The following is a 21454-nucleotide window of genomic DNA, read 5'->3' as shown; positions in this document are numbered from 1 at the left end:
TAAGCATGTGTATAATAAAATCTAAATAATATTAAGAAATATACTTTGAACCAGCCATTCTAAGTTCGAATGGTGGGGCAGCAAGGGGTGAAGCATTTGTGTTTTTTTTTTTCTATAATTTTTTAAACAGAAAGGAAAGGAAAGGAAAGGAAAAGAAAAGTAAAGTAAAGTAAAGGCTAGTGTGAGTCTAGTTTGGTAACGGCTTCAAATTTTGGGTGAAGAAAAGGGGTTTAGAACGTCTTTTAGCAGCCTTTTACCTACCGGCCGAGAATATTTTTTCCCTCTTGCCTCCACCGCGTCCCGTCTCGTACTACTCACGGAACAGAAATTTATTTTTGTACGACCCGAAGTAAAAATTAAAAATAAAAAATAGAACAAGAAATAAAAAATATTTAGACGTAAATTACACAAAACTCGAAGCAGAAAAAAAGAATTTGTCTCGTGTTGTTTAATGCGGTCTTTAAACATTTTCAAGTAAAACAAAACACACCACATACTAACTTAGTGTTGCTAACTTTCAATGCATAGGCTTAGAATAGAACTTTACAGATTTAGTAGTGCAATGTTCTAGAAATGCAATTACAACACACAGACTATAAAGAGAAGTAGAATCAGGCGATATAAGAGATACACTATCGTAAAAAGTAACAGAACCCAGACTCCTCCTCTTCTGCCCGTAATAGTCTTGCACCCTTTTCTCTTTTTTCTTTTTTCTTCAACTTTATTTTTGATATGAAAGAGGAGCGATTGGGGTTAGTTATGGTAAATGCGTAAAATATGAAAGTTTTAGCTACAGCTGCCATGAAATTAGATACCAATGGTAATGGTTTTTTGGTATGCTGGTTGACTTTAGGTGGAGTTCGTACAGATATGAAAGTCACTACATTTTTTGGTGGCTACGTAGTGAGGGAATGTTACGTTGTATATCAATGGTTATTAGGCATTGACATGATGACAAGCTATTGTTTCCTTTCTTCTGTCTTGCTAAAGGTTATGATTCATTCAATTGACATAGCGTTGGTTGCAAGTGTTTCTTATGTGGGTGATTCTATATATATATATATATATATATATATATATTATGTGTAATACACCTAGAACAAATATTTTAGTTACGACTATTCCACTCTAAATACAGGAATTCTTACTGAAAAAGTTTATAATTACACAAACTTTAAATCTACAATACAAAATAATAATTTAGTATAATTGTATTGTGTTGTATTGTCTCTCTTTAAACAAACGTACACAATTCACTAACAACATTATATACAGTATTGGACATGTGTACACGACCTAGTGTGTTAACATTTGTTGCGAAGTATATAAATTTCAAACCACTTTTTAGATGTACCTTTGTCGACACCAACAATGTGCTGACGGTGAGAGTCATCCCTAGACCTTCCCTAACTTTGATTAGGCATCGCCGCTTTACTCATGGCACTCTAATGATAGAGGCAAAGCGGAAACTAAACGAGTTAAACTCCTGAACACGTAAATCACACAAACAACAAAGAACAAAAAAAGAATATAAACGCATTATTAAATGGGAACAAAAAATAAATAAAAATAAAAATAAAAATAAAAATAAAAAAAAAAGTAGACACACACTTTAGTATCCTTTTTCAATTGTAAAAACCCGTCTTTTCGTTTTCTCTGACTTTTACTTTTCCTTTTGAAAAAACCACCCTAAAACTCAACCACGCACCATTTCCATCTGGCTATATTATCACAAGGGATAGCTTACTAGACTAAAGGTTCAATTAACCACACTGTGTAACATACTACTACTACTACTGCTACTTAATTGCAACTATTGTCTTTTAAGGAGAGATATCACAGCCACTTCCAAAAGGACAAACAAAAACAACACAACCACAACCACAACCACAACCACAACCACAACCACAACCACAACCACAACCACAACCACAACCACAACCACAACCACAACCACAACCACAACCACCAAAACAAAACCCAACACACTCGCTTTATTTACACTTTATTACAATACTACCACCCATTACTACAGCTATAGACCTTCAGATATAGACAACGTACAGTGCAACCCCTTCTCCTGCCTACAATTATTACGACCTTTACCCTAATAGAATATGACACCACATTCGAGAAGAAATTCCATCACGTCGGTGTCCACTGCAAACACATACACATCACAACAAATGCCCCACATCAACAAGTCTTTATCAAGAGACATGTCCACCGACAATTTAATTTCAGTTGACAGTAAATTCATCAAGAAGCCAACAAAGAAGGTGGCTGGAGGATTGTCACCGCAAATAGCTCCCCATGATTCCTTCTCCAAGAGCAATAGTATTACTAGTGCCACCAGCTATACAAGCTATGCAAGTCACAACAGTTACACCAGTAATGCTAGTAACATCAATCACAACTACCAGCAGAGCAGCATCATCAACAACAACAGTAACAACGCAGTGGCTAACAGCAGCTTTAGAAACCAGGGACCTTCAGCTAATTCCTACTACACCAAGGAAGGTGTATACTACTTTCCCAATGGTGAAGTATTTCGGCCCAGAACCGCACCAACAAAGAGAAACAGACCAGGGAAAATAATTGTTGACACGTCCTCCACAAGACAAAACAATAACATCAATAATAACAACAACAGTAACAACAACAGTAACAACAATAATAATTACCAGGGTATGAGCCAAGGATATCACCCCAATCAAACACACTATTCGCCTTCCATGGGGCCTCATATGAATCAACCGCGTTTCGCTAATGAATCACCATCGTCGTCACCAGCCATTGCTGCACCCCCAACTCTTCGATCAGCTGGTTCATATACATCTCTTCCAAAATCTAATTCACTACAGAATGTGCGATTAGCTAACAAGCAGAACTTGTCGAAAACTATTAGAGATAACAGGGGTGACATTCACACAAATATAACAATTGATAATAATAACAACAAGATGCCTTATGAAAACTACAAAAACAACAGTGCTTCAAGTTTGAAAAATTTGCATAAACTTCACTCTCAAAATATCACCAAATCAGAACAGCATTATTCATCAAATGCATCTTCATCCATATCTTCATCTAGTTCCAACATGTCTAATGTTTTGCAAAACCAGTACCACAATAATTCTACAACACATTTGGATCGGTCTGATAGTAACACACCATCGACTTCAATTAGTGACGATCACATTCATGCTAAGCATTATCATCCTCAAAATCAGTTTAACCATTCAGTGGAGAATTCTGGTGAAGCTGAATTAACCTCGAACGCGGACAATGTAGGTGGGGGTTTTCACGAACACACGGGAGAGCCAACCCTACATCAAAATCACGAGGATTCATCGCGAGTAGAGTCAAACAAACCGCTTGATCAAGGTAGATCAACTAAACAAGACACAAGCAGCTATGCTTCCGCTGAACAAAATGGCGCCGCTGCAAATGCAAATAATGACACGAATAGAGAAAGTAGTGGCTCTAGTGACCAAAGACTAAGTATGGATTCGGTCTCAGATGGTAGTGGTAATCGCCGTGACGATGACGATGCCACCGATGACACAGTTCTTAGTACCTTGAATGCCAATAGCGAGGACACATTCAAGACAGCAACAGCCGTGTCTACCTTACGCTCGAATAGTGCCGGCCACTCATTGAGCTCTATTGGAGATAACTTGCACCGCCATGCTGTGCATGATTATCCTACGTCGTCCCATTCCGACAATTTGCATAAAGCATATCTGGATCAGCCATTGAGACATTCTTCTTCGTCTATTTCAGATGTCAGTATCGACGATAAAGATAGCTTGGATGAAACACCTATATTGACCGCGCCAATCACGAGCCCAATTGTGCCCCAGCTGGATATGTCAAGACATAGAAATGACACAACCAAGGCATGTGAGGCGCCAGAGAAGCCGGTTCTTGCAAATATTTCAGACATGTCATTTAATTCCACACAAGAAGATTTATCCAAACCCTATGCAGAAAATCCTGAGGCTAAGGAGACAGCATTGGTTTTTTCTAGCCACAGAGACGAACCTGAACAAGGTACGACCTCGATATCGGTACCAATTAATTGTTCAGTTTTGGAGAAGAAAGCGGAAGATGTTCCTGACTTGAAGCCTCCACGTCAAGTTGCTAGTGTCAGAAAGACTTCAAGTGGTGACCCGCCTAGTGACGAGAGCTTTTTGCCGGAGCCAAGTATCGATAATGGTTCGTTTGTGGATGACTATCTGAATAACGCTTCTCCTGAACTGTACAAATTGAATGAATTGATTGAAGCACACAATGAGCCAAGTCCTTCGGAAGTTAATCAAATCAAAGAAGGGCAGGGAAGTGTGAAAAATCAGACGATAAGTGTTCCCCAAAGTGCTGATAAATTGAATCAACAGGTATTATCACCTTCTTATTCCTTTTCATCCGTTCAGTCAGCTGATTATGAAATCACTTGTAAATCATTCAATGGGTTGGTCAATGACAATCAGGAAGCAGTTCCACCTCGGGGAGATGTTCAGATTGGCGAGAAAAAGATTAGAAAACATCATCGACATGCGTCGTCTACTTCATCGGCCGAGTTTATCAGCCAGCTTAAACAAGAGGCATCAAAACCGGTGTCCAATGATTCAAATACGACAGCAAATCCGTCAACTCCAAAAGCAGAAGGACAGAGGGTAAGTGATGAAATTGAAACACCACCGTATGATGCTGTTCCTCCACCACCAATAGACAAATCACCAGGTATGAAAGTTAAAGGAAAACCAAAGAAGCATAAGCACCATCACCATCACCATCATCATCATCAACGCCATGACAATCATCACAATATGCAACAAGAGAATGGAGACAGTCGCAAATCGAGTAATGTTAAAGTTGGCTCAGCATTGAAGGAAGAAGTAGTTTTGACACCTCAGCTGAATAATTTCCCTAAAGTAGGCTCCTTGTTGACCAGTGATACAGCTATCCATTCGGCATCAAAAGATGAACCAGCAAAGACTTCCAAACCAAGTTTAGTTTTGAATGACTCGGTCTTCAATAAACCAGCGCCTTCTTTTCAAAGTACAAAGCAATTCCATTCGCCTCAACAGCTGCAACATGCACCGTTAGAATCGCCCAAAGCATCGTTGTTTAGTTTTAACACTTCCATCTCGTCGACATCGCCTTCAAAATTGCCCAAGTCGAGCTCCATATCCAATTTCAAGTCATTTTTCAAAAAATTGAAACCAAAGGAAAAAGACGCCAATGTTTCTACTAGTAACGTTTCCTTGAATAGTGGAGCATCCGCATCACCTTCAAAAAAGAAGTTGAACCGTGGATTGTTTGGATTTAGTAAATTCAAGAAGGAAGAAACGACACCTCCACCAACGGCCGCGTCAAAACTAGAGAGCAACAATGATGCCAATATTAGTCGATTATCAGTTCTTAGTGAAGCTTCATTCAAACTAGGTGCCTTACCTGATTTCGAACCCGAAGGTGACGGCTTGTTTGATGATGTGATGCTTACTTTTGACGAGCAGTTTGAACGTGATTTGACTCCAACTAAGCCACCAGATTTTGTAAAGTTGTCGCAAACTGCATCAAGGAATAAGAATAGCAACGGTTTATTGAGTGAACCGTTTTTGAAAGATGATGAGTTGACTAAGGAACAAATTGCGGATCAACAGTTGCGTGATAATACAGAGAATTCTGGTGAGGACGGAAGTGGTGCCAGTAATGATGATGAGGATGATTACGGTGGAGAGGAACAAACCAACACTGGTTCTGATGTTACTGAAAACAATGCCGACACCGGCACTTGGACGGGCACCTACATTGATGAAAACATTGAGTTTTTGAAAAATGAAGGCTTTTGGTCTCAATTAGATGAAGCTGCCTTGGCTAAGCAAATTGAGCTCGAGAAGAGAAGCAGTGGGATTACCCAAAGACCTAAAGAAGAACATTTTACTGTATCCACACCAATCCAGGAGTCAATGAATGAGGAAGGAGATACTGATGCTTCAAATGGCAAGCCATTGACAGCCCCTAGCGATACCTCACCGAATGGAACTGCCAGGGTAGTTGTCGACAATCATGAATTGAACTACATTTTCTCCAATTTGACCGAAGAAGGTAAACGCAATTTGCCATTGCATTTGAAATATATTAAGCAGTTTCGTGATTACTCAACTGTTGAAGTTGAAATGCGCAAGTTTCAAGCTGTGCTTGAGGATAAACCAAAAACGATTCAACCATTGAATAAACCATCGATTCTTAAACGTAGACAATATAAATTCAATTCACCATATGATCAGCATCAACAGCAATTGCAAAAGTCAGTGAGTTTTCCTCAACAACTGAACAACAAACGCGTCAATTTCAATAACAAGATTCTCATTAATGAAACTTTTTCCAGTGATGCTTACAAAAGATACAATAAGTCAGTTACACAATACAGTTTATCTGATTCGAAAGAAATTAGCAATATCAAGAATGAAGTCAATTACTACAAGTGTAATGAAATGTTGGTTCATGAAAGTTCACAAAATAATACGCATTTTTACTACTAAAGAAGAAAGATGGGTGGTTTTTCTTACACTTTATTATTATAGAATTTCAATACACACGTCTAATACATAAATATATGCTGTACAAACTTTTGATACATTTGTTCAGCTTCCTCTATACGTAGTATATGAGTAATTACTCAACAATAATGGAATATGATAATGCAGTAAATCATCAACTTCGAAAACGATTTCAACAACAGGGAAGAAACTTCTTGACCCGGAACCGCTTGCAGCGAGATCTTTGAAATATTTACCAGTCAAGAACTTGACCTTGTATAATCCAGGAACCAATTTGACCCATTTGCCACCACGTACCCCCGTCTTGCTGAAATTTTCTTCTGATTGCTGAACTTGTGGGTCAAATACCCAATTGAGCACTCTGCCGTCCTTGTTCGTTTTTGCTTGAGCAAATGGTGCATCGACTTTAAAATCAGTAGTAGTGGTGACTTCATAAACTCGCAGGATTTGTACAATTACGTTGCGGGCGGGAAGTCCAACGGTAGTATCGAGGATATGACAAGTGATTGGGTCACGTTGTTGCTGTTGTGACATGATTTAGGGACAGTGGCTTGGTTTGGAAACGATGTAGAGTCTTCGTTTTAATGCTTGAGGTGCACAGATTTGGTTCGTCAAGAAGAATAAAATAGAATAGCAATGTGGGCTTTTGGAAAAGGAAAGATAATTATTGTCGATAAGGGTGAGAGAGAGAGAGAGGAGGGTTTATTATGGCGGAGATAACCGAAATGAATTAATATTAGCAAAAAAGGTACCAAAGGAAAAAACAGAGAAATTGAAAAATCTTATTTATTCATAAGGAATATTTGATTAGGAAAGGATTGATCTCTTGTCATATTGTAGTTGATCTGGTTCCTAGTGAGTTAGTAGTCTCAAACTGCTCTTCTTAAAAGCAACCATGCCTGGTAATGGGTATATATGGGATAATAATACTCCTTACATGCAATTGCCAAATCCGAGTTTTGACTATACAATCTACTAAGTACAGGAAAAGATACTGCTCCTATTTAGCTTCTCATACACATGCTAGTTTGGTCCTACCTTCATGAAGATATACTTTGGAACCAATCCCTCTGACGTAATCTGGTTTGGTGTGGCTTTTTCTCTTTTGCTGAAAGGGAGATGCGCATTGCCAAAAGAGAAGAAGAAAAAAAAATTCTTACAAATGACTTTCTAAAGCCAGTAATACGACTACATATGAAAAGATGTTGTTTCAAGTGGAAGGTTGGAAATTGAAGAATGACAAGAAAATAGCGTTGGGAGGAGTTAAGGATAAGAAGAAAAAGAACAAGAATAAAGACAAGAAGAAGGAAAGGTCTGGAGATGAACAACATAGTGTGGGCCATAAGGATGCACAGCATGATCATGAAGAGCAGCCAGCCAAATCTAAAAAAGGAGACAAGACGAAGCAAAGAGACGATGGTGTTGACACACATGAGGAAGCATCACTCAAGGATAAGAAAAAGAGGAAAAGAGATGCTGCTGAATCAGATTCCATCACTCACAAGAGAGCCAAAGCTATCAAGCAAGTAGCATCAAACACAACAACCCCAAAGGCACCAGTAGAGCCAGTACCACCGGTCCCTGTTACCACCCAAACTAAGCTAACACCCTTGCAACAAAAGATGATGTCGAAATTGTCAGGATCTCGATTCAGATGGATCAATGAACAATTGTATACAATCACATCAGAAGAAGCTCTCAAGCTCATCAAAGAACAGCCGTCATTATTCGACGAGTATCATGAAGGATTCAAATCACAAGTGTCTAGTTGGCCTGAAAATCCTGTTGACGTATTTGTTAAACAATTTGAAACACGATTACTTTCCAGAAACATCAACGCTCCAGGTGGTTTACCTGGTACAAGAGACAAGAAAATTGTTGTTGCTGATATGGGATGCGGTGAAGCACAATTTAGTGCAGATGTAACCAAATTTGTCCAACAACAAAGGAAAAAATCAAAGAAATACAAGAATCTCGATGTTGAAGTCCATAGTTTTGATTTGAAAAAGCAAAATGATCGAATCACAGTGGCTGATATCAAGAATGTGCCATTGGAAGATGAGTCAGCCACAATTGTCATTTTCTGCTTGGCTTTAATGGGAACGAATTTCTTGGATTTTATTAAGGAGGCATATAGGATATTGCAACCACGAGGTGAGTTATGGATTGCTGAAATCAAATCAAGATTCAGTGAGAAACAAACGGGTAAAGGAGGTAATGATGAGTTTGAACAAGAAGATGCTGAAAACAGCACTGTTGGTAAAGAATTTGTTGATGCTTTGAAATTGTGTGGGTTTTTCCATAAACTGACGGATAATTCGAATAAAATGTTTACGCGATTTGAGTTTTTCAAACCACCACAAGATATAATTGATGAGAGAAGAGCCAAGTTGGAGAGGAAGAGGAGGTTCATTGAAGAAGAAAGTGAGAAGGAGAAATTGGAAAACAAGAGGGAGGTCAAGCCTGAAGGACAATGGTTATTAAAGCCTTGTATATACAAGAGGAGGTAAAACTAAGGGGCAGGTTTTGTAGTATGAAGACGTACAATTGTGATCAGGATGGCTCAAGTGGACTTGTTGCGATTACGATAATTTTGTTCAAGATAATTTTGAAAGCTTTGTGCCAAATGTATCTTTAAATAGATTTGAATTTCATAAAAGACGTCACTTTTTAGCTAATACTTGTGTAGCCCATATGTATATGTCACTCTAAGCTTGTTCCTGTTTGGGTTAGGTTTGTTCTTCTTTTGCAAAAGATTGCTCCATAAATGGTTGGTGTAACCAGCCATAGAAAAAAATGCGAGTTCCTGTATACAAATAATTTATTTTACAAATTCCCATCTCCTGCATATAATTTTCCAATCAAAAGCGGCTGGTTAGAGAAACTAGAACCAGCAGTCAAGTTCAGGAACAAGTCATGTCCATTATCTACAACAATCGAGATATTGCAAGCCATGTGTGTGGTCAATATATATAAATGGAAGATGCGGTCCTCTATACGGCGCAAAGCGTCCGACTCTATATGATCACTTTTAGCACCTATTAAACTACATTCTAAAAACGCGCTAATCAAAGACCACTACAGCACACTTACCATGACAGATTACTACGAACCAACCTTGTTGTTCAGACAAAATGCCATAAGAAGATTCAATCCCAGCTTATCACCCATCTCTAGTGTACTAAGTTTAGTTGAGGATTCAAGCACATCTCAATCCTCGTTAAGCTCGCCATACCTTGACAAAACAACAACCGACACCACATCGTCATCTTGGTTGCTCAATTTACATAATGATAAAGATACCCAAGTATTGAGTAAAAGCTGTTCTTTGAATCGAACAAATATCAAGTCGAATTATTGGAAAATTCCCGATAACAATATGAATTTGACATCAATGTGTGTTAAACATCAATCGATGCAAAATCCTTTATTGGCAATTTCACTGAATAATTATGATAGCAATTTATTCATCTATGAAATCAATCTAGATTCAAATCATTTAATTCATCATTCAACTATTAGTTTGTCAAATATTCATAATATGAAGTGGATTAACAACACGAACACCACCAACGATAAGAATTACCTTGTTACTGGGAATAACAAGGGGTATGCCCATTTAGTAGCCATGCCTGAGATTGGACAAGTTTCTGGTGATGATCAAGATTTGTACTCAGCTGAGATTTGCAAGCGATTTAATCATAGAAAACACATCAAGGATAAAAATAAAGCAGCCGCCATGTTACCAATCAAGAAGCTAGACCTATTCAACAGCGACAAGGAGATGATTTCAATATATGATGACTATCTATTTCATTGGGATATCATGAATTCAGAATCGCAGCAAAGACCACAACCGATATCAATTACGACTGTTGCTGGAATAAAGAATTTTGACGTATTACCACACAACAATACCACGTTGAGTATATGTGGGAAATTTGGTATCTCATTGTTTGACACAAGAGATTCTAAGTTTAGCATTCCCATGTCATCGTCGTTGACAAGGAATTATCGTCAATTGTCGGGTAATATTGTCAAATGGAATCCAGATAACGACAATATATTAGCTGTAGGACACGGCGATGGTGTTGTTCGATTATGGGATATACGAAAGCAAGACTATTTCACCAGTTTGCATGGACATTCACATCGTTCGAACTTGAATCAAGTAACTAGTATTGAATGGGACCGCAATGATTTATTTACAGGAGGTCAAGATGGTAATATAATACACTGGGACCTCACTTCAGATGTTAGCATAGATGAAATTGGCCATATGAATTGCGGATTAAGAGAAGGGTTGGATAGTTTTACATTTAACGAAAAAGCAAATTCATTAGAAGTTGACGTGAATCAGAGACAATGTGGAACTGTTTTACCGGCATCCAATACCAATGTCGTTGGCATGTGCTCTGTTGCTAATGACAGTAATGAAATCAAGATTATGTCGATTGATGGGTCTTCATTCCTTGGTGTACATTCTCAAGTGAAAGAGGCAATCAAGTTGAATATCAATCCCGATAAGTTGTACTATACTGAGGAAGATATAGAGGAGTTGTTGCAATATGAGAGATCAATCAACAATAGCAAAGAAGATTTGGCAAGATCCGGCTCGCAAGAAAGCTTAATTGAGTCGGAACTGCCCTTGATGATACGGAGAAAGCCAACTTTTATCAGCATCAAGAGCTTTGATTTGACACCTACAGAACAAGAGCAAGAGCAAGAGCAGATGCTGGGCTCCGAAACTGAAATTGAACCAGATAATTTGGAAGTCACGTTACTTCCATCCCCTAAATTCAACCAATTTGCCATTGAAGATGCTATATCAGTAGATGATTTTGATTTTACATTGAATAACACGTCTGAGTCGGAAGTATCAAGTCCAGATTCACCGCAACATTCATCAGTTAATGATTCAATGGACTCTTTGTCTACAATAGCAACAGATGTGGATGCTATGATCGCGCATGAAAAGGGAAATGAGAAACAGGGGGTGGTGGCCAAGCTCGCAGTGATGAATAATACAAAGGAACACTCTTTATACAAGACCTATTCAGGACATGACTTGAAAAACTACAAGTATAGTGATATTTTCCGATCACTCGATAATTTGAATTTGTCGTACTAGAATTGATGGTATAGGTAATATGATTTATTTACGATTTAGAGCAATGTGTAATTATAGACTTGTACTGGGACTTTGAATAGTGCAGAGCTTCTCTATTACTGACTCAAATGCATTTGGATGAGTCAAAAAACCCTTATTTACCAAGGCGTAGATTTAATATGGTTTAAAATTACACTAAAGCGAATGTCTTTATATATAAAACAATTGTTTTAAAAGCGAAAGCGAGAAAGAGAAAGAAATTGCTGTTGACAAAAGCCAAACGAACAACAAGCAAAAAAAAAAAAGAAGACAGAAGAAGAATCTGAATCTAAATCTAACTACAGAGAAGACAGAGGATAGAAGAAAGTAATTGAACATCATCCTGTCTGACACTATATCACATTATATCACCTCACCTCACCTCACCTCACCAGGGGAACAACATATAGTAGAAAAGGAAAAGAGTATACCACTTCCCATTAAATTTTACACGTCAAAAAAAGTTAAAGGATAAGTTTTGGAATAATCTTTGTTACTTCCGCACGACTCTCCCATTTTGTTAAATTTACGGAAGACAGGCAACAAACCAAAAAAAGGCCAGCTCGACATTTAACCAAGCCGTGATCAGTCAGGTACATTTCATTTGAAGCTGATATCACGACAAACCCCTCCTTCCGTTAAAGCTTTACCCTAAAAGTTATGTCTAGAAACTCGTCGACAATCAGTGTCAAATTGGTTGCTGCCGAATCCCTTTACAAAAGGGATGTATTTCGTCAACCGGATCCCTTTGCAGTTATAACAGTTGATGGATCGCAGACCAAAACTACAAAGACTGCAAAAAAGACACTTAACCCCTATTGGAATGAAACGTTTACTTTCCAAGCACTGGAGGATTCCATATTAGTCATACAAGTATTTGATCAGAAGAAATTTAAAAAGAAGGATCAAGGGTTTCTTGGGGTTGTTAATGTGAGAATCGGTGATTTGGTTGACTTTGGGTTACCAAGTTCAGAAGAAACTATCACCAGGGACTTGAAAAAACTGATGGAAAATGTCGCCATTAGTGGAAAGATTATTGTCGTTATTTCTCATAATAGAAATCTGACTAATGGAGCAAGCAGTGCTAACAGATCCTCTAACGGGCATAGAGCTACTTCTAACGGCACTGCTTCTGCGGCACCGCCTACGGCCGCTAGCGCTGGCCCTTCTTCAACTGGACCTATCGCTGCCACCGCTGCTGCTGTCTCGTCCAACAACTCAGCTGCCCACAGGCAATACTCTTCATTTGAGGACCAGTATGGGAGGCTACCACCTGGATGGGAAAGAAGAACCGATAACTTTGGAAGAACATATTATGTTGATCATAACTCAAGAACTACAACTTGGCAAAGACCTGCGTTGGATCAAAGTGAGGCTGAGAGAGGTCATCAAAGACAGCATGATACTGAGGCAGAAAGAAGACAGCATCGTGGTAGAACGTTACCGGGTGAAACACCAACTAGTCCATTGCCGCAATCGGGAAATAATTCGGTAACCAGTGGGAACGTCACTGTTAATGCTACTGGAGCTAATACTCCAATTAATCCTGCCGCTGCTGTATCGATGGCTGCTTCAGGTGCAACAACTTCTGGATTGGGTGAATTGCCTTCAGGATGGGAGCAACGTTTTACAAACGAAGGTAGGCCATACTTTGTTGACCACAACACAAGAACTACTACTTGGGTTGATCCTAGAAGGCAACAATATATTCGTACTTTTGGAGCAAACACCACGATACAACAACAACCAGTCAGCCAATTGGGACCTTTACCATCGGGTTGGGAAATGAGATTGACCAATACCGCAAGAGTGTATTTCGTTGATCACAACACAAAGACGACTACATGGGATGATCCTAGGTTGCCATCATCATTGGATCAGAATGTTCCTCAATACAAGCGTGATTTTAGAAGAAAAGTCATTTACTTCCGTTCCCAGCCTGCCTTGAGAATTCTTCCTGGACAATGCCATATCAAGGTTAGAAGAGATCATATTTTTGAAGATAGTTACCAGGAGATTATGAGGCAAACACCAGAGGACTTGAAGAAGAGACTAATGATTAAATTCGATGGTGAAGAAGGTCTAGATTATGGTGGAGTTTCTCGTGAGTTCTTTTTCTTGTTGTCACACGACATGTTTAATCCATTCTATTGCTTGTTTGAATATAGTTCACATGACAACTACACCTTGCAGATCAACCCCAACTCAAGCATTAACCCAGAACATTTAAACTATTTCAAGTTTATTGGAAGAGTAGTGGGGTTGGGTGTTTTCCATAGACGGTTCTTGGACGCATTCTTTGTTGGTGCTTTGTACAAAATGATGCTTCACAAAAAGGTTGTCCTTCAAGATATGGAAGGTGTTGATGCCGAATTTTACAGATCTTTGAAATGGATCTTGGACAATGACATCACTGACATATTGGACTTGACCTTTAGCACTGAAGAAGAAATTTTTGGAGACAGGGTGGAAGTTGACTTGAAGCCAGATGGAAAGAATATAGAAGTTACAGAGGCAAATAAGCACGAGTATGTCGAGTTGATAACGGAGTGGAGAATAAGTAAGCGTGTCGAAGAACAATTCAAGGCGTTCATTGATGGATTCAATGAGTTGATACCACAAGAGTTGGTGAATGTGTTTGACGAAAGAGAGTTGGAGTTGTTGATTGGTGGTTTGGCAGAAATTGACACTGCCGACTGGAAGAAGCATACCGATTATAGAGGATACCAAGAACTGGACCAAGTGATACAATGGTTTTGGAAGTGTATTAACGAATGGGACTCTGAACAAAAAGCTCGGTTGTTGCAATTCACTACAGGTACATCGCGTATACCGGTTAATGGATTTAAAGATTTGCAAGGAAGTGATGGTCCAAGAAGATTTACCATTGAAAAAGCTGGTGAGCCTAATCAGTTGCCCAAGTCCCACACTTGTTTCAATAGAGTCGATTTGCCACCATATGCTGATTACGAAAGCTTGAAACAGAAGTTATCCTTGGCTGTTGAGGAGACTGTTGGTTTTGGTCAGGAATAAGCGGAGAGGTTTGAAATCTAGTGCGTATACAGATTATAAATAATATAAGTTTGTCTTTTGCAGGATGGTGTAGGGAAAACTCTAACCGAGGATATCTGGCAAGAGATACAAAAAAAAAAAAAAAAAGAATGAAAGCGGAAAAATTCTGGGGTCAACTTTTCATAGACCCACAGTATTTGACTGAGCCATGACAGTAGACCAAGTTGTAGTTGAACCAGCGAGTACAGAAGAATCGATTCTTGAAGAAGATTTGCACTCAGAAGAGACTTTAGAAAAGCAGATTCTCACATTCCCCATCTACCAAAGCTACATCGACTTGTATCAAAAGTTCACGTCAACAAACACAAAGACTCTTGACATTGTTGAACGAATCTATCCCAACCTCACTGGAGCTACATTGTCGGGACCGCATAAAATTGCATACCGGTCGCAAACTTTATATTTCATTGACGATTACCATTTTCAATACAATGAAATTACTGATCCAGATGATCGTGACAACTACTCTATTTCATTTTTGCAACTAGGTGATGCCTTATCTGGACACAAGGGGATCGTACATGGAGGCTTATTGGCTACCTTGCTTGACGAGTTGACTTGTCGTGTGGGATTTCTAAACTTTGAAAGCAAGCGAGGTGTTACCGCTAACTTGAATGTGAACTACAAGAAGCCAACAAAAGTTGACTCATGGGTCTGCATCAAATGCACTGTGCTTAAGAAAACTGGGAGAAAGTGTTGGGTTAAAGGCGATGTCTATTTGATTGACGAGACAAAGAAAGCATTAGAAGATTGTGAGTTGTTGACTTCGTGCGAGGTATTAATTGTTGAGCCGAAATGGGTCGACCAGTTGAAGCATTGATTAGAGAGGTAAAGAGACCTTTTGTGCTTTTTAAATGATGCGTTATTTATTTCAAACTACTAAACTATAGAATTGTGAACCTGTGTCTATTAACCTACCCTCTAATTGCTGCCAAGTTATGATTCAAAGCTTGTAATTCGTAAACAATACTATCCAATTTCTTCACAACGACACATAATCCAATAAATACGAAAATGAGGGCTGCCAAATAATCGAGCAATACAAAATTCGATCCAGTTGATCCCATTGTTGTGGGTGGTGATTAATTCATTCTGAAGAGACATATCATTGTTGGAAACTTTTTACGATTTATATAGAAACGAGTGTGTTCAATATCATAAGATAATTTGAATCTGGTGTTTCTTGGTGGGGAAGGGTTCTCCAATTTCCAAAACTGGAAAGTGAGAGAAACGATTCCTTTTTTTATTTTTTTTTTTCTTTTTGGCTTGTGAATTTTATCAAGTTAATAAACCATTATCGATTAGGAGATTGAGGGAAAGAAAAGTGGGGGAAACAGGGAATGAAAGGAAAGGAGGAGTTGTGGATGTGATCTATTTTTTTGTTAATCTTTTCCTATTATTTACAGCAAATTATCGGTACCTTTTGTCTTACTCTGACCAAGTTCCAACTTGGCACTTTTAGCTCCAAACTGAATAGCTCTTTTCAATTCCTGTGAAACCCAAGGCATTCTAAGCTGGTTAGCCAATTGTCGTAATATGTACTTCCTGGTGGGTATCATTTGATCGTTTTCACGTTTATTCTTACCAATATCATATTTGAACTTGAGTTGTGGAGGTACATTTGAAATGACCCAATTGATGAAGTCTTCATCTAAATATGGATATCTGAGCTCTTTCCCCCAACAACTCATCACTCTATCATCACGGCCGAGATTCCTCTCGTGAATTATGCTAATGTCATATGATAGTGATTGCGCTAACTCAGCATAGTTTCGTGTTGTGATAGTATTGAACAATCCTTCATGTCTTGAATAACCAGCAAATAATTCATCGGCCCCCAATCCACTGAATAATACCTTTGCCGATGAAGTGAACAATGGTGTGCGCTGAGTGTAAACATCTTGATTCTGGCTGAACGTGTTCCAATCAATGTCAAAATTGGTCAATCTCGTCATTGATGTCAATTGAGGCAACATTGATGCAGCAAAATAAAATGCAATAGCAATGGACAAGTCCATCTCTGTGTTGCAAGGATACATTAGTTCGCGTACCCGTTGCCTATGTATAAGCCAGTGCCTGTAATCCACATTAATCTCCACCAAGTTGATAATCAAATCCGGGTACATTTTACACAAGTGAAACCAAGACTTGATTGCTAGTTTTCTATCTGGACTCGTATCCGGAGTTTGCCCAGTACGTGGATTCTCAAAGCCAACAGTTAAAAGATCAATCGCGGAGTTACCATCTTTAGTTAGCTCGCAAATAAGGCTGGCAAGAATTGTGCAGTCTAAACCACCACTAAATAATACTGCCAATGAACTATCATTGGGATTGTCTACTGGGTGAATAGAATCATGTCGTATTTTCGTCGCTTGCATCAACCTCGAATACAACTCATGTCTAACATCTTCTTCGTTGACTGGAACAAACGTTGCAACAGGCAATTCGAGTAATTTGTGAATCTCAATATCATCCTTTATCATATCATACACGTAGATTTCATTTCGACATTCTTGAAAACCTAGGGCAGAATTAGAACTAACAATGATTTCACCATTGTCTCTTTTATAGCACAATGAACGCTTTCCAATAGAGTCACGACCAAAGTAAACCTTACTCTCCAACAAATCAATTACAGTTATTGCCCATTCTCCACTAAGTTGCCTCAAAGTAGTCAATATTGTCTCACACCTATTTTCCCCTAGATTTGAGTGTAACATATCCATTATAAACAGAGTGTCATTAGTTTCAAGGCATTCCGAATTATACAACTCACCGTTGAATTGCAATATAAACTCATCCCGAAAGACTGGTTGCTTCATGAATGGTTGACGTAAAGATAAGATCGATGTAAATAACTGAACGTATCTGTCTTCGTGTTCAAATTGGGTATAGTTTAGATAATTTGGTCCCCTGTTGGAAATGGCAAAGATTAATTTATCAAAATCAGCATCACTCATCGGTAATTCATCCTCTTTCGCGATTGCATCGATTTTACTTTGGATTTCCAAAACTTGCTGCTCCTTGTCCAAGGAAGATATCTTGACATTGTTTTTGACTTTGCTCAACTGGTTGACTAACGAACGCAACACATCCAAGTTGTTCAACTTATTCTCTTGCTGTTGTGTTAACTCATTCACACGAGCACCTTTTTGCAAAAACGGTTTGATAAATTGTGGGTCTTTTGTCTCCCAGTTTTTAAAATAAATACCTTCCTTGGCTTCAGTAAGACCAGGAATAGGTTTTGCCTCGATGAAGGAACTGCTTGAAACGCGTAATAGGATACCACACATTCACGACGGATTCAGTTGTTACAAAAAACAAATTTTTCGAAGAGATAATAAAGGCTACCACTTAATACGGCTGCGAAACAAAGAAAAAAGCAACTGGTTTATCTATATAGCTATTACTTATCAACTTTTCTCAATGATTTCTGTTTTCGATCCGTTGTTGACATCTACTAAAGTGATTTTGTTTAGTCTTGCCTCCAAATTTAGCAGTTTTATTAACAAGCTCACTTGGTTGGAAATATCAAAAGACATATTCATGATTGGGTGGATCCACAACGTAATCTGGGTCAAGGAACTTCTTTTGGTGTATGTAAACCCACAGACATTAATCTTAATGGCATTATTGGGAACATTATTCAAGATTGCGTTCTTGCAACAAGTCATGAAAATATGCAACCCCCAATCTGCACCTGTTGAACTTCTTTCATGCAAAAGTTTTAGCTTTACCAAGTAGCCATTTTTAAACAGATTGTGGTTGGGAACTAAGCAATCTCTCATGATATACACTTTTTGGTAGTTGAACTTTTTGAAGAAATCAACAAAGTCGACTTTGCACTCAATTGTTTGGTCCACTTTCTTCGTACCATCGTGACCCACTTGCCATACATTCCAAGCATGATAGGTTGCTTCTTCGAACTGATCAAAGTGGCTAAACTTGACTAGTTGAGAGTTAAAAATTGCTGGCTCTGTCACATCTCTCTTGTAAACCGGTTCTCCTGAATAGTTTCCAAATACTATTGGCATACTATCATCCTCCTCTAAGCGTTTGATAAGTGATATAACATTGCTTCCTAAAATTTCAATAGATTCAGTGGAGAGTAAATCGTGGTGCTCGGACTCGCTAGATGCTAGCGTGCTTGGTAGTATGGGATTTGGTTTGTGAGTTGCTCGTGAGAACCAATGCTTTGATCTTGTACCTCCATTTGACTCGGCAGATGGTCCCACTTCTTTGGTCTGCTGTAAATTTTCCGGAGTCTTTCCCATTGAAGTACCTATTGATGAATGTGTACGGGCTGTTTCTCCTGAACTCTTGTGAAACCAGCTTCTCCTTTTCAGCAACTTGTCTTCTTTTTCTTGTTGAGAGTGATTCTGTTGTGATTTGAATGGTTTTGGATCAGGGATTAAAATCGTAGGTGCCTGTTTCAGTTTGGAGAACCAAGTTGTTTTCTTGGTTACAGGAATGCTTCCATTTTGATCAGCAAACTCTTTTAATGTCTTATCCTTTGGGGATGCTTTTCTTTGTATCATCTGGTACTGTTATTCACTGAGCTTATAAAAATTGGTTGCAAAGTTGGGAAAACTTTCTACATTTATAAGCACGCCTTAAAAAATGCATAAAGAATTAAAAGATATGAGAGCAAATATGAGCTACATATTCAATTGAATGAACCAAAGCTTCTTTAGGGGAATATACAGAACCTAAAAAGAGGTTTGGACCACCAAGCTTCTTATAAATACTTATCACTCACAGTTGATGAACCAGTAGTGAACACAAAAGTGAACAAAAAATGTAAACATGAAATTTGGTCTCATCATTCGACGACATCACGATGGCAGATATACTTGATAGAGGAGCAAAGCTTTTTGATGGTCCTGAAAGAGACTACAACCATGCCACAGACTCTCAATATCACAATTTGCGTGCTAAAGCAGATGAGTTCTACAAGAAGAGAAACCATTTGAGTCAACAATCACAAGCTGCCTACAAGGCTGGAGATAAACAGCGTGCACACGAACTCAGTGAGCAGCTGAAACAGGCTCTCAACCAAGCGGAAAACTACAGTGAACAAGCTGCTGAATATGTCTTTCGTGAAAACAATACTGATTCTGCTGCTGATGAGATTGACTTGCATGGGTTGTATGTGAAAGAAGCTAAGTGGATTGTGCAAAGGCGTATAGAGCAAGCTGTTAGAACCAATCAAAGCCACTTGAAAGTTATTGTGGGAAAAGGAAACCATTCTGCCAACGGTATCGCAAAGTTGAAACCTGCTATCGAGGAATTGTGCAATGAAAGTAATTTGAAACACTACATTGACCCAAAGAATAGTGGTGTGTTGGTGATTGACTTAGACAACGCTAGTGCCTCGCAGCTCCCCAACTCTTGGGGCCAAGGACCAATCACACAACCACAACAAGCGTACCACGGAAGTAACCAACCACATTATACCAACCAACAACAACAACACCATGGAGGACAAGGTCACTACCAACAGCAAAATAATGAAGACATCAAGACAGGAAATCAACTTGTCGACTTGCTTATCAAAGGTCTCTGTATGTGTCTCAATAAGAAGTAGAATTAGAATTATAATTGTATATTAGAACTATTTAGAACTATCTGCCTACTCAACAGCCGCATGCACTTGATTCCGATTCTAAATGGATGTTGATTGCATCATTGTAGTCGTCATTTACATCTCCACCACTGGCAGCGTTAAGCTCCTCTTGCTGCAAGGCCATCTTTGCAATAACTTCAAACGCACTTTCCACATTAACTGCGTCTTTTGCACTTGTTTCAAACACCGGGTGGTTCAACCCGCCTAGCTGATTGTGTGTAATATTGTGTAGCTTCTTTTGCAAGCTTGGAATCTTTTTCGAATCATCAACATCGACCTTGTTTCCTATTATGATGAATGGAAAGTCCTGTGGGTTTGATACATTCAGTTGAACGAGAAACTCATCCTTCCAGCTGGTCAAATTGTTTAACGACTTCTCATTCGTCACATCAAAACATAATACACAGCAATCAGCACCTCTATAGAATGCAACACCCAAGCTCTGAAAACGTTCTTGTCCTGCTGTATCCCAGATTTGTAAGGTCACTGTTTTATTATTATCCAATGTGATTTCTTTAGTCAAAAAATCAGCACCAATTGTCGCTTTATATTGTTGACTAAACTTGTTATTAACAAATTGCTGCATCAAAGATGTTTTGCCAACCCCGGAATCACCAAGGATTATAACCTTTAATAACGTCTTTTTCTTTGATGACATAATGTGTTTGTCGTGTACGTCTTTGGAAAAGACTCTGATAAAGGTTGTGGGTTTTGTTTTGTTGACGATAAAAAGTGCAAATGTTATTGAGAGTAGTTATATACAGGATGAAAAATGATAAAGAGCTTCTCCAAGCATTTTTTTAACTTCAAGAAGGGCCAAACAACTACAAAGATGTTCACATCAAATGGTGAAAAACCAGAAATTGTTGAGTTTACATTGTAGTTGTTAATCAGAATGTAATACAGTATTCAATCTATTATTCACCGTTCTTCTCCTCTTTAATTTCATCGTCTGACTTGTGTTCCTCAAACTCTTCATCAAGTTCATCGCCACCTTCGTATTCCATCGGATCAAACTCTGACCTTACTCTGTCCATG

At 38.6% G+C, this 21454-nt stretch overlaps 11 protein-coding genes across 11 annotated transcripts; 6 read left to right on the top strand and 5 right to left on the bottom strand. All coding sequences in view use genetic code 12, as the record gives it.

Annotated features, from left to right (window-relative positions):
- Window positions 1-2117: 2117 nt before the first annotated feature.
- CANMA_004334 (uncharacterized protein) lies at window positions 2118-6551 on the top strand (the record flags this gene model as incomplete). Its single annotated transcript, XM_051816601.1, has 1 exon — window positions 2118-6551. One exon carries the CDS (start codon window positions 2118-2120, stop codon window positions 6549-6551), a length of 4434 nt encoding a protein of 1477 aa, XP_051670050.1.
- A 102-nt stretch (window positions 6552-6653) lies between these two features.
- On the bottom strand, window positions 6654-7103 carry CANMA_004333 (uncharacterized protein; the record flags this gene model as incomplete). Its single annotated transcript, XM_051816599.1, has 1 exon — window positions 6654-7103. One exon carries the CDS (start codon window positions 7101-7103, stop codon window positions 6654-6656), a length of 450 nt encoding a protein of 149 aa, XP_051670049.1.
- A 668-nt stretch (window positions 7104-7771) lies between these two features.
- RRP8 (25S rRNA (adenine645-N1)-methyltransferase) lies at window positions 7772-9079 on the top strand (the record flags this gene model as incomplete). Its single annotated transcript, XM_051816598.1, has 1 exon — window positions 7772-9079. One exon carries the CDS (start codon window positions 7772-7774, stop codon window positions 9077-9079), a length of 1308 nt encoding a protein of 435 aa, XP_051670048.1.
- A 584-nt stretch (window positions 9080-9663) lies between these two features.
- DSE1 (Dse1p) lies at window positions 9664-11700 on the top strand (the record flags this gene model as incomplete). Its single annotated transcript, XM_051816597.1, has 1 exon — window positions 9664-11700. One exon carries the CDS (start codon window positions 9664-9666, stop codon window positions 11698-11700), a length of 2037 nt encoding a protein of 678 aa, XP_051670047.1.
- A 678-nt stretch (window positions 11701-12378) lies between these two features.
- Window positions 12379-14751, top strand: RSP5 (NEDD4 family E3 ubiquitin-protein ligase; the record flags this gene model as incomplete). The annotated part of the gene is made up of 1 exon (XM_051816596.1): window positions 12379-14751. The coding sequence occupies one exon, from the start codon at window positions 12379-12381 to the stop codon at window positions 14749-14751; it is 2373 nt and encodes a 790-aa protein (XP_051670046.1).
- Window positions 14752-14938: 187 nt separating this feature from the next.
- CANMA_004329 (uncharacterized protein) lies at window positions 14939-15610 on the top strand (the record flags this gene model as incomplete). The annotated part of the gene is made up of 1 exon (XM_051816595.1): window positions 14939-15610. One exon carries the CDS (start codon window positions 14939-14941, stop codon window positions 15608-15610), a length of 672 nt encoding a protein of 223 aa, XP_051670045.1.
- Window positions 15611-16190: 580 nt separating this feature from the next.
- CANMA_004328 (putative asparagine synthase) lies at window positions 16191-18083 on the bottom strand (the record flags this gene model as incomplete). Its single annotated transcript, XM_051816594.1, has 1 exon — window positions 16191-18083. One exon carries the CDS (start codon window positions 18081-18083, stop codon window positions 16191-16193), a length of 1893 nt encoding a protein of 630 aa, XP_051670044.1.
- A 120-nt stretch (window positions 18084-18203) lies between these two features.
- Window positions 18204-19328, bottom strand: CANMA_004327 (uncharacterized protein; the record flags this gene model as incomplete). Its single annotated transcript, XM_051816593.1, has 1 exon — window positions 18204-19328. One exon carries the CDS (start codon window positions 19326-19328, stop codon window positions 18204-18206), a length of 1125 nt encoding a protein of 374 aa, XP_051670043.1.
- Window positions 19329-19630: 302 nt separating this feature from the next.
- Window positions 19631-20377, top strand: CANMA_004326 (uncharacterized protein; the record flags this gene model as incomplete). The annotated part of the gene is made up of 1 exon (XM_051816592.1): window positions 19631-20377. One exon carries the CDS (start codon window positions 19631-19633, stop codon window positions 20375-20377), a length of 747 nt encoding a protein of 248 aa, XP_051670042.1.
- A 49-nt stretch (window positions 20378-20426) lies between these two features.
- Window positions 20427-21074, bottom strand: YPT72 (Rab family GTPase; the record flags this gene model as incomplete). Its single annotated transcript, XM_051816591.1, has 1 exon — window positions 20427-21074. One exon carries the CDS (start codon window positions 21072-21074, stop codon window positions 20427-20429), a length of 648 nt encoding a protein of 215 aa, XP_051670041.1.
- Window positions 21075-21333: 259 nt separating this feature from the next.
- Window positions 21334-21454, bottom strand: CANMA_004324 (uncharacterized protein; the record flags this gene model as incomplete). Its single annotated transcript, XM_051816590.1, has 1 exon — window positions 21334-21454. A coding segment is annotated over one exon (121 nt), but the record flags the coding sequence as incomplete, so codon positions are not given.

The sequence above is a fragment of the Candida margitis genome (assembly GCF_024628925.1).
Source record: "Candida margitis strain CBS 14175 chromosome Unknown scaffold52, whole genome shotgun sequence".
In the NCBI taxonomy this organism is placed as follows: domain Eukaryota; kingdom Fungi; phylum Ascomycota; class Pichiomycetes; order Serinales; family Debaryomycetaceae; genus Lodderomyces; species Lodderomyces margitis.
The sequence above is the reverse complement of the archived record's forward strand: the minus strand, read 5'-3'. Positions and strand labels throughout refer to the sequence as shown.